Below are 16,906 nucleotides of genomic sequence, written 5' to 3'. Positions count from 1 at the left end.
TACCTACTCATTTAGCTTGGTTGTTAGCTCTCCACTTTGCTGCTTATCAAACCATGCTATCTCTTGTCTAAGAACTTGATAGAAAAATTCCTGTCTCAATATATAAACTTGTCTCTCACAAGCTAAGGACCAGCATAGTATCTGCATAAAAATTAAAATTTATTGTAATACAATGCAATATACAGACAGGCTGCCACTACTGGTTTATGAAATTCAACTCTTCCATGAATTTTCAAAGCAAAAAGTTTCCTTTGGACAATTCTTGCTGAAGTGGGATTCTGGAAATGAATTTTTATGTCTGACTTTATCTCGGGCAAAGTAATCTTGTGTTTTTGGACCATTATGTGGGTCAACATTCTCTTTTTTCCTTCTCCGAAATCATTGTTTTCCGTTCACTGCTCTAACTTCTTAGATAACACATTGCCTCATTTTGTGTAGGTTGTTGTAAATGCTGACTCAATACTATTTGGATGCCCTAAATAATTAGTGTTTTCAATCATTGAACAATCTCAGATCTCACCATTATTGAGTTTTTTAGAAGGTATGGTTAACTCATGCAACACCTCTGACTAATGTTGAATGACTGATACAATATCCTTCATAGTCACCAAGAGGCATACTTGAATTTAAATTGCCCATTCTGCTTCTTTGAAATGGACCATACCTTTTCCATGGGAGTTCGTATTATTTCGTTATCAATCAGTATTTTTTACAGCAATTATTATTACATTATCCAAATTTATTCAGATTTATAAGCACACTATGAGCATGCACAAAAGACTTACTTGCATCACAGAAGCAACAAATACTGCTATTCCAATATATACATAATATAATGCATAAGTTGTCATGTATTCTTCAAAGAGGTCAAGTGGAAGATTGTCAAAAGCACTCTGTTGGAGAAGTGGAGCTATAAAAATAAAATAATTTGGTATGAAAGAGAAAGTTCTAAATTATGTCAGGTATATTAATATCTTACAGCAATAATTAATCATGAACAGCAAATTAAATAAAATTTCAAAATTCACCCACTTTCATATGTATAGTTAAAAATGCTTTCATTTTGTTGAGGAACCGGTGTTTGCAGAAGAAAGCTATTTGTCATTTCTCCAAACACAAGAGCAAGTAATGGCCATCCAGCCCCATTAATGAGAGCAAATAAAGAGCCAAAACACATCAAGAAGACATCCACCTTTTTACTGTATTTGAACTACATAAAATATTCATGAAAATTATTTATGTTTTGCAATACACATTAAATAGCAAAAAATTTAAATGCATTCCTACAGTTGAGAGAAAATAATACAATATAATCAATTTTTTTACTATGAATTTGTATAAACGTATAAGGCAGCTCTTGAGAAGATAACTTTTTTTCAATCTAAGAAGCTACCAAGATTAATCATTCTAAACTAATCAATATTTGTATCAGTAGAATAAACTTTGAAAACAACCATTTTGAATAATAAGTTAACATTTCAAGTAAACGTTTAGCATCCCAACCAATGAATGATTCAGTAAACAAGGGCTGCATAAGAAATGAAATTGTCACTCTGAATTTAATAAATTTAAAAAGACAATCATTTAGTTTTAGAAGAATGTGTTTGACATGATTTTGATGTCTTTCTTAAAGTCCATTTGAAAACAGAATAATAAAGTAAGAGGAAGTACAGTGCACTCACACTACAACGGGATCTATCTTACATGAAATTAATACTATGCAAATTTTTCACAAGTAACGTACGTATCTCCGAGTTAGTATAAATTCCAATTCCGCAACATGAGATTTGTTATAAAACAAGCATGGAGGAAAACATCAGCTTTGTGATTGGCAACTCAAGATTGGCTACTTTCATCCCCAAAGAACTACGATAACCAAAAATAACATCCTTTATGATAAACAAGATTGATGCACTAAGAAAATCTCAACAAAAAAGCAGTTCAACTGGCCAGTAGCCACTTCCTTCTTCTTCTTCTTCTTGAAGAGCTGCCTGCTATGTATGAATTATCAAACCTTAGAGCAGTAATTAGTAAATGGAGGGAGCAAGTGCAATCATTTGCTTAGTAAAAGCTGAGGCAACAACCCAAAGTCACATAACTCAAGAACAACAAATGGTTGACATGTTTTGCATGAAACTAACAAAAGAAACCTGATTTCTTCCAATGCTTTGCTTCATGAATGAATGTCTTCACTCCCTCTATTTTATCTCTTCTCACTGGTTAAAACACTAATCATGATATCATCAACTGCACAGCACCAATCATCATTTTAATCTTTCAGTCATAGTTATTATTACTGTACAATTTAGTTTTATTATAAAACTAATGCATTTTCTTATTAATACTGCATACTATATGTAAAATACTGTATTTTATCTCTGGCTTTCATACTGATCATTAATTTTGTGCATCAACAATATTATACAACTTTTTTTTTACATACAGTACTTATTAGTTACAGGGTTTGAAATAGAGCATGGGAATGAGCGAAACGCGCACAAAATTGGCAAATCCGGCGCAATCCAAAGGCCGGTGCAGGATTTCCTCCCCATAAATTCTTAAACTTGATAACGAACCCTAGAAAGCGGGAGTGGAGAAGAGAAAAACTTTTTTCATCCATGCGGTAGTATTGGCCGCCAAGAGCGAACGATTTCCGCCCCCACACACCAGTGAAAACGGCGCAATCCGGATTTCCCTGTCTCATCAAACTGAGAGAGCAGTCCTACTGGAAATGCCATGTCATCCATTCTTTCATACAAAGAAATAAGAGACGTCATAGGTTAAAACCGTTTTTTAAGTGCTCGGCTCATTTTGAAATGCGTCAAATCCTTTTCGCCATTTTGTCTTTGCGAGTTTAAAGGTTGTATTTTAAAAATTTCAAACTCCATAGCTCTTTTTTCATTTTGGAAAGAAGGATAAATTTTTAATAAAGCTTCTGTCGATTCGTAGCAATTCAAGTTACATCGACGACTTCCGATTCACCGGCATCAACTGATTCCGATCCGCCGGTTGAAATGCGATCCGAAAGCTGCTGGAAACGAGTTCATTTTCAATAGGTATAGGCAATTTTTTACTTTAACTTTTTGATCGTCAGAGAAAAAGTCCTTGTGCAGTAGAAATATTATTCCAATCAATGGGGACTGAACCCCATTTGGATAATTAGATCCAGAAAATGGCCTACTTAAAAAAATAATTGAGTGCATGTGTATGTGTTACTTAGATGTAAAATATTTTATTAAAAATGAAATAATAAAATAAAATGGCAAAATTACCGAATAATTATTTGAAAATGGGGTTGATATTACACTAAAAAGTTATAATTTAAAAATGAATAGAAAAATAAAATAAAAATGAATTATTAAAAAATTCTAAACAAATTTTCAGTACTTATAAAAATTCTCCCTCAAATACAAAAAATCCCCCCTGGAATCTGAAGTAAAAGGGGACATCCCCCCCCCCAAAATTGAACTCTATTTCAAACCCTGAGTTACTTTATGAGGAGAATGTTAATAAATAGTTAGGAAATGGTTTAAAAGAGTTTGAGGAATAATAAGGGTCTAAGTAGTTGCGGATGCAGTTTCAAAAAGTTGAATATGTAACCTACTTCATAACATGAAATTTTAACTTTGTGTGGGGTCATGGAATTTTTTCCTCATGCAAATTAAGATTTTACTGTATATCTCTCCCAAATAATCTATGTTTCAGTTACATGTTCCTATTCATTTTAATGCTAAAATATTTTTTTTCATTTACATTACTCTGTGTCAATTCTATTTTTGATATATTTTAACAGTTTTGCTTTTTTCTTAGCGAAAATCAACTACTGGAAAAAAAAAGTGAGAAAAGGAAATTATTCATTCTTTGATTGTTTAGATGACTTTAAATTTTTCAAAAAATTACTGCTCACTCTTATTTTGGAAATTTGCAACAAAACCAGAATTTATTGTTGCCAGAGCTTATTTGAACTTGTTGTCAGAATTTATAGTAATTTGTCATTACAATAAATTATGGCAACTGACTTACTAAACTGAATATAAAACATCATAGCATTAGGTGTCTATTGAAATTGGAATAATAACATTTTAAAAACAAGAAAAATAAAATTAATTAATTAATGAAAATTACTATTAATAGAACCTTAAAACTGCGTTTATTTAATCTCATTAAGACCTATATTAGATTTAAATACTAAAAACCAAGGTTCATACTAGAGAAAAAAGTAAAGTGGGATCTGCCAGTCGGACCAAAATTGAAAGTAGAATTTTTCAAATTGAATTGGGAAGTTTTTTTTTATTCCTTGAACATATTAAATAAATATTCATTTGAACGAAATATTTGCTTATCATGCAGCTAATGTAGTAAAAATCATTTTTAATAGTAAAAACATCAAATCTTCCAGTCTTTTATAATAAATGCACCTTACTATTTTAGAGACAGACTATTTTTTTAAAAAATTAACATTAAAATCTCTTAATTTTTCCTATGTAGCCATGATTCCTTTTTTTAAATCAAACAATTACCAAATGGTATGACACTGAAATTCTCCCAATCTTTATAAAAAAAATGCATCAATGCCTCCAAAAGAAAAATGGCAATTTTGCTGACAAAAAACTTTTGGTGCAGCTTCAACACAAAATGGGTTATAAAATATATTTCGTTTTTTGCAATCTAGGAGCAAAAGATAAACTCAAAGTTCCAAAAGGTTTTTGAGAGCTTAGTAAACCCAAATAAATAAAGTTATTCTCAATCTTTTAATCCTGTTTCTTTATGACTAAATTCTTAGCTCCTTCTGTAGATCGATAATAAGATGGCAGTTGAAATTATCATTCCCCATTCCATTTATATTGGCTACAATCTTCAAAGAAATATGAAAAATAGAAAAATCTGAGATGGAAAATTTCTCGATCTTTTTAACGTATGTCCATTAAGGATGATCAGTGGGAGTCTACAAAGGGATTTTTATTGAGTGGGAATGGCAACAACGATCAATCCGGTTTTCTTGCTATTTGTACTTATTATCAACAATTAACTCCATGTTACTTTTTAAACAAAACAAGATGTAAGTCAAAAAATAACTAATGGTTTGATCTTTATCAGATCCCCTAATCTCCGTCCTTTGTCTTATTCAAAGGCAGAATAAAACGTTTTAGGACTTATAACTTTTGGTGTCAATTCTTTCTTCAAAGCAAATACATTTTATAAATTCACTCATTTATTTTTTATAAAATAAAATTCAGTATAGGAAATTGAAGCGAGATGGGTAAGGGCAGCAGTATAAAGTTATTGCCTGACCTCAAAAACTGGCATTGGGCAAAGGGGATAGAAAAAACCACCATCTAGTTGCACCTTGGCTTGCCTGTCCCTAACGTGAATCATGGCTACACTCATGCCACTGAGTGCTTATTAAAATAATTTTTTTTTTTAAACGCGGGTGATGGGGGTGGGGAGCGAGTGTTCATTAAATCATCTGAATTGAAATATTGTTTGATTGTTGCTCGCCTTGCCTCCAACAATTTACAATGTGGCTCTTGAGCAAAAAAGGTTGGAGACCCCTGATCTAAATGACGCTGAAGTGTTAAAAAACTCTTTTTTAAACTGAATATTTAGAGACTCGACATTAACACAATACAAAAATATTAAGCAACTAATAGGCTCTGAATTCAACATAGTACGTTTTCGTCTCAGCATATTATAAATTACCGCGATTAATCAGTCAATCAAGATTAACAAAGCAGTAAGCTAACCATACTAAAGCCAGGGCTAAGGCAAAACTACACGCAAAATACCAATCACCCGGTTATGACAACCAGAGACTATAGTTTGGTCCTTGTTATGGACTCAACAGTTTGGATTGAAATTTGAATGCCAATAAGTCAAAGCTTTTATTTTCAAAGTCAATATTTTTTAAATTCTAACAAATATTTTAACTAAAAATTACAATGATACAGACATTTATTAATATTACATTAGATTGCATTATGATTCATAAAAACTAATGTGAGATTATTTGTTTCACACAATAAATAAACTTATAAATTTTATTTATTTATATTCAAATATTTATACCATGAGAAATTGATCCTTTCTTTCTTTTTTAATGAACAATTTAACATTGTAATGCAACTATGTTCAGCTGCTTCATTTTGTTGGTAAGAAAGGGAAGATATACAGTAGAAGACCGTTATAACGCCAACCTGTATAACGCAATTCTCTATAAACCGCACTACTTTTAAGAAGTAAACAATAGGTTTTGAAGTTTAAAAAAGCCCTCTGTTTTGCTTTGCAAAAATAAAAATTGTTAGGCAAATTGAATTTTGAAAGTTTTTCATCTTTCTATCTTATATCAAAGCTTTTAAATTGAAAATTAGTACTCATAGTAAACAGAAAATACCAGATGGCTCTTGAAAATGCAGCTGTTATGTAAACCATGAAGCTAGCAGAAGTGCAGGATTTTGATTGTGAAACATATTTATTTGTGAATAACTAATTGTAATATTAGTGCTTTAATACTCATTAAAGATAAAACTCATTCTGAAGTGCTAATGTATAGATATATTCTGAATATTAGTTTTAAAATTCTGAAATGATCTATATAACGCAAAAACCTGTATAATGCAAAAGCTCTGGTCCCAAGGTGTGCGTTATAACGGTCTTCTACTGTATATATATATATATATATATATATATATATATAAAGCTTGTTTCCGAAAACAAGTAAACAAAGGTAAGCATTTGACAAAAGCTTCTATATTTTGTCCATCTGTATGTATGTACAAAAGAGAAAATATAATTTGGATTTTATAACATCAATATTTCAATTTGAAAACAATTAATACTGGATTAAAATTTCAGAAAGTCTTACTAGTTTCCAAATCGATACTGTTGGTCTACTTTCAGCCTCTGACTTAGGTTTGGCTTCAACCCGTTTTCTACAAAAATAAATAAATGAAATGTAATGGTATGGTATGTTATATACATTTATGTATAAGTTCGAGTCAAAATGTTGAACAGGGTGGCGACAGGAACTGTGAAAAAAAGTTCCCTGACTTTTCCCTGATTAAGTTCACCAAATTTCCCTGATTTACATTACCAATAATAATGGTTTTCTTTCTTTGCTCTACTTGAAATCCATTGTATGTTTGTATAAAATGCAGTATTGTAAACATATCAAGTCAATTTTTTTGAAAAAAAAAAACCCTACGAAACAGTATATTAAATTTTTCTACATGGAAAGATTAGAGAAAATTAAAAAAAAAAAAAACTTTACTTCCAGAAACCATTTAGCATAAGAATTTTAAGAAACTATTAAAATTACTCTTAAAAACATGTGTATTTATGATAGAACTAAAAAGTAATTGAAATTATTTTGAACTAAGTTTCCAAACAGTATAATAGTTGTTGCAATAATAACAAGTAATAGTGAAAGAATAGAAGTAATGTAGTTATTCTTATATAATTAATAGACATATTTATGCAAAACAGATGAAACCTTTTGACATCCATTAATAGGAAGCTTTTCTCTAATCAAGAACATAGGTTTTAATGAATGAATACAGCATTTTAACAATAAAAAATAAAGATATTTAAAGTAAGAAAAAAAAACGTCAAAAAAGCACAAATTGCCGATTTCAGCAGACACGTGTTTTGGCGTTTCAGGGAACGCCTTTCTCAATGCAAAACGTTATGAGTTTATGGACGAAAGACACTGGACAATGGAATAAAGTCAAGGAGCTAAGGCATTAATGAAGGCTTCCTCTTTGCCTGTATGGTTGTTTATTTTACGTAGCATTGAAAGCGTAAAAGGAAATTACAAGCTAGGTATAATAAACAACCTAACAGACACAGAAGCAATCTTAGGAAGTTCATCCTGTGGTTAATAAGTAAGATTCAATACTTTGACGTTGAGGAAAAAAGATGCACAAATGCGGCAGTTTACAATCGCACCTCATTAATTTTACTTTTTTTTTTTTTGAACAGATAATTGGCGGAAAATTCGTAGGGAATTAAAGTACTTAATTTTGTAAAGCAAAAAAAAAATTTTTTTCTTCATAAAATCAATTTTCCCTGATTTTTTGTATTTTTTTCAAAATTCCCTGATATTTCCCTGATTAATAAAGTTCCCTGACTTTTCCCTGATCTCCCTGATCTGTCGCCACCCTGTTGAATATATAGCAGAAAAGACTCAAATTAAATAACTACTTAAAATTTTTATGAAAATGTGTCATTTGTCATGAATTTAATACTCAAAATAACGCATTTTCTTTACATGAAATGACCAGTTCAGTCACTTCCTATGCTGGACTGATGGGTGCTAATAAGCACAAAACTGCAGTCCTCGGCTAGAATCGACTGAGCTGGCGGTGTATTTCATGTATTTCTGCCTTAGCTTTGGTTATAGGGCGGTAAATTACTGAATACATTTTCTTTAATTAAAATTGTCTCTGTATTAAAAATACAACTTCACCCTGAAAAAATTGTTAATAATTTGAAAACAATAAATTCATTAGCGTTATTTATATACAGTATAACTTCAATTTAACAATATCCGATTTAACAATTTCCTCAATTAATGATATATTTCACTGATCCGGAGTTGACTGCATTGAATGTCTATGCTCCACATTTTAATGATATCCTTGATTCAACAACAACTTTTTCCAGTCCCTTGACAATCGTTAAATCGGGGTTTATACTTTATTTACAAATATTTATAAATACCATGCGAAATTAATCCTTCCGTTTTCTTGTATTATGCAATAATATTGTAATGCAACTATGTTTAAATGTTTCATTTTGTTGAATTTGATTACTTTTACAGTAAAAAATAAGTTGCACAAAAGTGTAATTAACATTTTTTTTGTATTTATTAGATTATGATTAATATGGAATTATTTTGTTTTATTATATGATTAGTTAAAAACATATTTTATAATTAATAAATACCAAGATTACAATTTAATTATGTAATGATTTTATTGCATCACAGTAACAATTTAACCTAATTAACATGGTTAGTTCTCAAAAGGTGGGAACAAAAAAGTCAATTCTGAGCAATTTTTAAATTTTTGAAATTTGACATCAATTTTGTTTTAATTGCATAGTATGTATACCTAGAACAGCATATCCTACAAACATAACAAAACAGCAGGTATTTATAAAAATTAATAAATAGCAAATTTAATGATCGGTCTGTAGGTAACAGATTTTGGACATAGTTGTAGAAAAGGTAACAGATTTTGGACATCATAATGTAAGTTACACAGTTTTTGAACTTTTCCAATGAAAATTTTATTTATTCTTAAATTCTGCAATGAAAAATAGAGGATTTAAAGTACTTGAATGACTTTATATACTGGTCTTTAAATAATAAAATTTTGTTATGGTTTCGTAGAATCCGAAAAAAAAAACCCCATCCATTTTGCCAGCGCAGGTGATAAAGTTGCCAAAACTGACGCTGTTGGTGAAAACCGGAATTCCCCGCTGGTAACCCTTTGCTTATCGTATGCTGTGAGTTGTCGCCAATTGGGGTTTGCTTGGGGATTTTTGTGCAAAGAGAGAAATATCTAAATATTAGAACATTGAAAAATTATTTATAAAATAATTGCTGTTTAGATATCGATTTTTTGTCATAATTTGAAAACATTTTATGCAAAATAACAGATAATTATGTTCTAAATGTAGCAGAGTTATGAGCTGCTGCCGTTTTGTTTACTTGAATGCATTCGTTACAATCAAAGCTTGTGTTTCTACTGTTATTTATGTAATGTTCAATGCATAACGTATTAATTGTGCAAAATACCAATGGATTAAAGAAATTGACATTATAATAGCCTTTTTTATTAAGGTTACAAGACAGAGGATCATTTATAAAAATGAATAAATGGACAGAATGATCGGCGCCCAGATCGTAACGCACAATTTGGACATCTCACATATATGTTTAAGAAAAATGATTTTGCTTTAAAGATATTGCATAAAAACATATGAAAACACTTCAAAATAATCAAAAATTGATTTTGATCATCAAAAAATACCTTTAAACATATTAATCATATATTTAGTTCTCAAATAGTAGCATTGTACAGATCGTAACTTTTGGACATACATCAAACTTCCTTTTTTTCTAAAATCGTTTACAAAATAAATAATATGTCCTTACTTTTTTAATTTGTGGAAAATATTATCAAAAAGTTATTCAAATAGGGATTCATACCCTTAATTTTTTTTTTTTTTTTTTGAAACATAGGGAAATAATAAAAAAAAATTTTTTTTTTATGGTTCATTTGCTTAGTCAACGTTTTGAATGTCCAAAAAAAATTGTGCCACTAAGCAAAGAAAACATTTTTTTAAGGGTATTTGAAAAGCATTTTTTCTATCATTTATGTCAAATCTTGTCTCTATACAATATTATAATTTAACTCAAAATTTTTTGAGTTAATTAAAATGAAAATTATTTGGTGTTAAAGCTTCAAAGTTGAGGTCTGTGTTTGCTCCCACCTTTTAAGAACTGCCCACATGTGGAAAATCAGCATATTTTTCATTTATTTTTAAAAATTTCGCCCATTTTCTTGCAGCATCCCAGGCTTTTTACAAAATAGTGGACAAAACACCAACCCTGATAATAGCAGGGAATCACTGTGACCTCCTAAAAATGTCCTTACTTGGCAAGTTTTGTTTGATAATTTGGCAAATTTGGCCATATTTTACCATTTGGTGCAACTTGGAGTTCCATGTAGCAAACTGAAAAATTTCCCACTCCCAACAATTTATATTTGGATGATCCCTGAATGCTAGCTGGCCATTTTTGCAACTGAACCAATAAAACTTACAGGAAAAAAACACTCCACCATTTATTAAAAGAAAATTTGGATGTGATTTCCCACAAAACACTGCAGAGCATTGTCTGCAAAGGATTTTGGATTTTCTTGGCTATTTTTCCAAATTTAATGGCTTACAACTTTCTGTTCCCAAACCTTGAATGAATCGCCAATTATATCTACAGAGAGCATAACACTGCTTTTGATTTAAAAAAAAAAATGTAATTTGCAATGAATCATTCAGGAAAAAATCTGATATTAACTCCTGTTTAGTGGGGTTCTTTTTTCATTTTTGGTGCTACAAAAACCACTCCAGGAACGGGATATACAACCCATTTATGTCACCAACTCAAGAAAATGCATATTACTCTTGGAGGTGTCCCCCCCTTCCCACTAATGGTGATGACTAATGCATGGAACATACAAAAACTCCAACACAAGTCACAAGTTTAAGCACAACAAAAATTAAACTGTCAACAAATACTAAAATATCAAATTATGCACAAAAATGACAGCACTATATATTACAAACATCCAATATTGAATTGTCAGCATTAGAACATAACAATGAATAAAGAACAAAATTGTTACTAACTTTTTTCCCCTTTGTATTAATCCATATTGCTAGAGGAAAGAGCATATATGTATAGCTAGCTCTTACTTCAACTGGCTTTTTTTTTTTTTAAGTTTAAAGTTTCTTCTTAGAGAGAAAAAAAAATATATATAGCTTCGAACTATTAATAGGGCAGAATACAAAATTACAAAGAAATCGATACTCCCAGAAAGTACTTGTCCTCATTCTATTATCCCAGCTTTGACTTTCTCTTAAAATATAAATAATAAGCTAAATAACTAAACTCACCAAATTGTTTTATGTTTCAGTAGGATGCTCTTAACGTGTCCTTACTTCTCCTAAACTTGTAATAGAACCCCATCCACCTGAATGAATTGTCGTCACTGGTTCATCATACTGCTTAATAACACGAATTAATGTTTTCCTAATTCTGTCCCTTTCTGCAACCGAAAATATTTTTTTTCGTTCCCGTTTCAATCCCCCTGAATACAAATTGCCCTTCAACAGCATACCTCCAGTTGTATTTTCATTGACTAAATTTAGATTCATTATTTCTACTATTTTACTCACCCTTTTTTTTCACAATGAAATTCAATATAATTTATTATTTCATAATTTAAATAATTTTTTCAATCTGCCAAGGTTTCAGCGGAAAAAAATAGATTATAAGTACTGTTTCTGAATTTTTGTCCATTAAAAGCAGACGAAAACTCCGAGAACGGTTTTTCTTTACATTGAAAGTTTCTTCGAGGAAAAAAAAAACATACATAAAAAAATCACATAAATGCAGAATAACAAATATTTAGGAGAAATACAAAAGAAACTTTAAAGCCTATAGCCTAAACAAAAAGAAATTTTTCGTCCACAGCATTTGTTTGTTTTCAAAAAGTGCCACCTTATCAGTGATGCCAGTTTAAGAGTAATATTTGTTAAGTATACCAGGGAGTAAAAGGAAGGGGAAAAACCTCCATGGCAGGAATTTGGCAATGAAATTCAACGGCCGCTATAAAAACGAAGGTTTTGAAATGTATTATCTAACAAATTGAAAACATGGAGTCAGTTTTACCATGAAAGCACATTCAAGATACATAGAATGTTTTCAGTTTCATCCTGCGTTAGTTTTTCGTCTTAAATCCAAGGCTTCTATTTCTTTTATTTATATATTTATTTTTTTGTGAAGCGATCATTTCATCTGCGAAATCAAATGATTGATTTAGATTATTATCTGGATGTTTGTAAATTTATGTATAGATCTTTATAGTATTTGAAAAATATTGCGGTTAACCTATTTTCTGAATAACATCGTAGTTTAGCTATGTTTACAAAAACTGAAAAAAAAAAAAAAAAAAAAAAAAAAAAAACAGGGCCGTGGTAGCCCGGTGTCGGATTCGGGGCCGGAGGGTCCTGAGTTCGAACCTCGATTGTCGAAGATCCACCGTCGTCATTAAAGGGGACTGGGCGACGATAAATATGCTCGTGGTCTCAATGTCCTCCAAGTGAAACGATACCTCTGGGTTTGCTAGCACCAGGTAGCTATTAGCTCCTGGTCTAGTTCTAAATTCTCATTAACTGTTCGATCCGGTGATGGTGCTGTCATCTATCGGTATAAAAAAATAATGGAGGCAAGGCACTTAGTATGCAGTCCTCGACATAAATACAGTAGTAGTCAGTTGTGACTCGGAATCGAAATCGAAATTGAAAACAAAAACAATGTTGTTCCATTGTTCAGCAAAAATTCCCAAAAGAGGGGAAAACTAAGTATTATTGATATAACAATCGATATATTGACAATTTTTTTAAAAGTTTCATGGATAACCAGTGGTGGCGCTAGGAAATCCCCGACAAGGGGGCAAGCTTGTCCGACAGGGGGACATAGCCAAATTTTAGTTTGCTGGTCAGAATGCGTATAAAATTAAATATATTTATTCATATTTTATTTCATTATTTTATTTTTCGAGATAACTTTGGAAAGCACGGAAAAGGGAAGATAATCACAACTACTAAGTTTTGCTAGTGCAAAAGCAGAATTAAGAGAAAAAATTGAAAATCTTTTCAAAAGTCTTGCTTGCTACAACTATTTACAAATATTTTATTTGATAACAAACAGAAACTGGAAACGGATAAAAAAATTGAGCTAAAAAATTGGAAAAGATGCAAATTTTTACAGTTTTTAATTATTTTCTATGGTAATAAAAGATCTACAAAGATGAGGCCTAGCCGGTGGTGGATGAAGTCGGCGAGCAGCCAGGCATTTTCCCGGTGGGCCGCTTTTAAAATTTAAAATTAAAAATAAATCCATGGTATTAAAATGGCATAAAAATAAATCTATGATTTTTTCATTTCTTTTTTTTCTTTTGATCAGATAAATAATCATGATAGTTTCATAGGGGAGGGACGCCGAAGTACTGAGATACTTCATTCCTAGTTTTTTAAAAATATCATCGTGCAATTCACAGCTATGTGGAGGAAAATGTGTGGGCCGCCGAAGCATGTTTGAAATAGAAAAAAAAAGTTAAAATGCAGTGAGCGAAATTTAAATTACTTTAATGAATAGCCACGCCAGTAGTTCTGAGCAGGAGTCGGAAGAAAAATGACTGAGTCCGACTTTGGGAATTTTACAGCCTTTGACTCCGATTTCTCAAGAACTGGCAGTGTTGCAGACTTTAAAAGGAAAACTGATTAACTCCGATTCTTGAATTTTTAAACCACCCACTCCCGACTCCGACTTCTTTGCCTCAAAAAATCAGTCCGACTCCAACTCCACAGCCCTGGATCTAAGTGTTTGAATGTACGAAACGAAAGTAATGCGTGTGTGTTTTGTGTAGTCAAAAAAAAAAAAAAAAAAACGAAACTTGATAATATGGTCGGCACCACCATGCTAAACTTGCTAAATTACCGAATATGGAGGGGAAAAAAAAGAATGAGAAATCGCAAATCGCGTTTTTCAAATTCAATGGTTTGCCGTTATACTCAAAAAGGGGTATTACTGTCTATAACTATACTTCAAACAATAAGTTGTACCCTTAAAGTTATCGATAAAAATTATAACATTGAAAATAACTAACGCGTCTGGTGGACAAAAATATTTGTTTTGGATCTTAAGAAAAGAGCAAATTTTCACATTCGTTAGTTCAGTATGGTGCCGACGATATCACGCCATAAACAAACTTATTAAGAATCAAAGTGCAACATTAATTGCATACCAATTTCTCTTGTGTAAGGGTTTTTTTTTTTTTTTTTTAATTAGCTGTTTACCTACCTTTTTTAATTCTAAAACTAGAAAGTCACCCGTCAAGGTAGGACGCGGGTGAAAATAACTTTTACTCCTCTACATTTGAACGAAGCAATTGCCTGTTTGATGATATTTGTACAATTGAAATTTTAACCCTAACTCCAGTGGATTAACCCTAAACTCCAGAGGATAGCGTTAATTTTCAACCACTTTTTTGATTTATTATTTCTCTAAAATGTCTGTCCTACCAGTAAAAAAGTTAAGTTACCGGATCGAGTTCAGCCTTGTCACAATAAAGTATTGCCCTGCATGTTAAACATTACCAAAACATATTATCAAATTATCATGCCGTGGCGCGATTTTCATTGTTGAAACACGCGGGTTACTCGATCATCGGCTATTATATATACGAGGATTTTTTTGAAGCATTTCGAAAAAGCATAACCATTAGTTTCAAACTTTTTATTGAACATGCCAGTTGAAATCCATCATACTATGAAAAGTTAAGTTTTAATTCACTTTCCAGACCGAGAGGGAAAATGTGAAATCTAGGTCTTATACTATAAAATTTCTCTGCATGGACATTTTTTGTAGATCTGCGGAGTCAAAGGGAAAATGGCCGACTCCAACTTCAGAAATTTTAGAGCATTCGACTCCGACTCCTTTACACTACTACTTACTCCCTTAACCTCAGTCTGATTCCAACTCCTTAATCACTGGCAGTGTTACGGACTTTAAGGCTAAAATGACTCCGGCACCGACTCTTGGAATTTTTAACCTTCGAATTCCGACTCAGACTCCTTTTCCCCAAAATCAATCCGACTCCACAGCCCTGATGTTTTTACAATTTTCATACTTGCAAAAAAGCATATTTAAATAAAAAAAAAAGAAGAAAAAGAAGAACATAGCTTGCAGCTACAAAAAAAAAAAAAAAAAAAAAAAAAAAAAAAAAAAAAAATTAAATAAATAAACTTAAACAAGATTGAGTCTGGTACCAGTCTGTAAGTTGATTCGAATATTGACTTTTGTTGGTTCGAAAGAGCAATGTTGACTTTTAAACTAGACTTGGTCCGATCAAATGATTACAACGGTCTGGCCTAAGCGCAGCTTTTGCAGGCTGCACTGTACTGTAAGTTAGAAACATGAGTTTCGACTGCATAATAACATCTTGGTCTTGGAAGCAAAATGCTATTTTTTCAATTGCTTTTAACACATGATTTATTCATTTGTTTAATTATAATCTTTGCAAAAGGTTCGCTCCCCCCCTCCTTCCCCAGACATTTGTTTCAAAAAGAGCCCTAACCCGATGGATTACCAACCCGATATTTAGTATATCCAATGATTGCTTAGCTGTGCCAAATCCGATGTTTAGTAATTCATTCTCATTCTGCTTCAATTCCAGTTCCAGAAAAACTATTATGCAGTTTGCAAACAAGATCAACATGAGCTTTTGAGAAAAATGTATTTAAGATTTTAAACATCTATTTGCTTTTATTATATTAGTCTTCAGAAGTCTTTTCCTGCGTTTAGCATTTCCCGACATGACATCATTACACCAAAAAATTAAAACATTAAATCTACATTTGTACACTTCCTTAGATAAGGTAAAAGGATCGTTTCTCCTCGATATGTTTTGCTCCAGAATAATCCAACAATAATCAGATTAATTGTAACTAACTATAGTAATAACTTACTTGTAACTTCTGAGTAAAAATAAAAGATAATGTTGCTGTTATTTACATAAAAAAGTACTTTTGACATGCTGAAGCTGTTTAGCAGAATGTGATAGAAAAGGAAAAATCTCGGATGCATGTTTTTTCTCCGATTACTCCCCCCCCCTCTCGTCTCTCCGTCTCTCCCCTGGCTATTGTCATTCGGTACATATCTGTCTCGTAACCCGATAACCAGATTACGACGCCTTAGGTCTGACCGGTAATCACCACTACTGTAGGCAGGCATGGGGATGGACAGACTCCTGAGGTGTCAAAACCAGCTCATCGACAAACAGAAATTTCAAGGATGAAAATACACCATTTCCCCCGTAGCTTAATATACACTGGTATGCAAAAATTAAGCACGAAATCGAAAAATTAGCATATCAGCTGAACGAAGAGGCAGAGCGGACAGAAAGACCAATCAGGAGATTAAGTAAGGTGATGTACGGTAGCACAAGCGCAGATATGCAGGCAGACGTAATGGGGGAGTGTCTGAGTAGTATTAAGCATGTTGTCGGTGTAAGATCAGTATTTCTGGCAAAGAGATTGCACGCCGTATAGCAGTTAA

General features: G+C 31.8%; 1 protein-coding gene across 1 annotated transcript in view; it reads right to left on the bottom strand.

The window, feature by feature from the left end:
• Positions 1–16,906, bottom strand: part of LOC129231724 (ATP-dependent translocase ABCB1-like) — a 74,601-nt gene that overhangs the window by 47,079 nt on the left and 10,616 nt on the right. The window contains exons 2-5 of the mRNA XM_054866086.1: positions 6,863–6,929; positions 1,033–1,210; positions 786–910; positions 8–141 (exon numbers count right to left, since the gene is read on the bottom strand). Of these exons, the coding sequence (XP_054722061.1) occupies positions 8–141; positions 786–910; positions 1,033–1,210; positions 6,863–6,929 (504 nt within the window). The remainder of the gene's footprint in view (positions 1–7; positions 142–785; positions 911–1,032; positions 1,211–6,862; positions 6,930–16,906) is intronic.

Source organism: Uloborus diversus, chromosome 10 (genome assembly GCF_026930045.1).
Source record: "Uloborus diversus isolate 005 chromosome 10, Udiv.v.3.1, whole genome shotgun sequence".
NCBI lineage: Eukaryota > Metazoa > Arthropoda > Arachnida > Araneae > Uloboridae > Uloborus > Uloborus diversus.
Note: the sequence above shows the minus strand (reverse complement) of the source record. Positions and strands in the feature narration are given on the sequence as shown.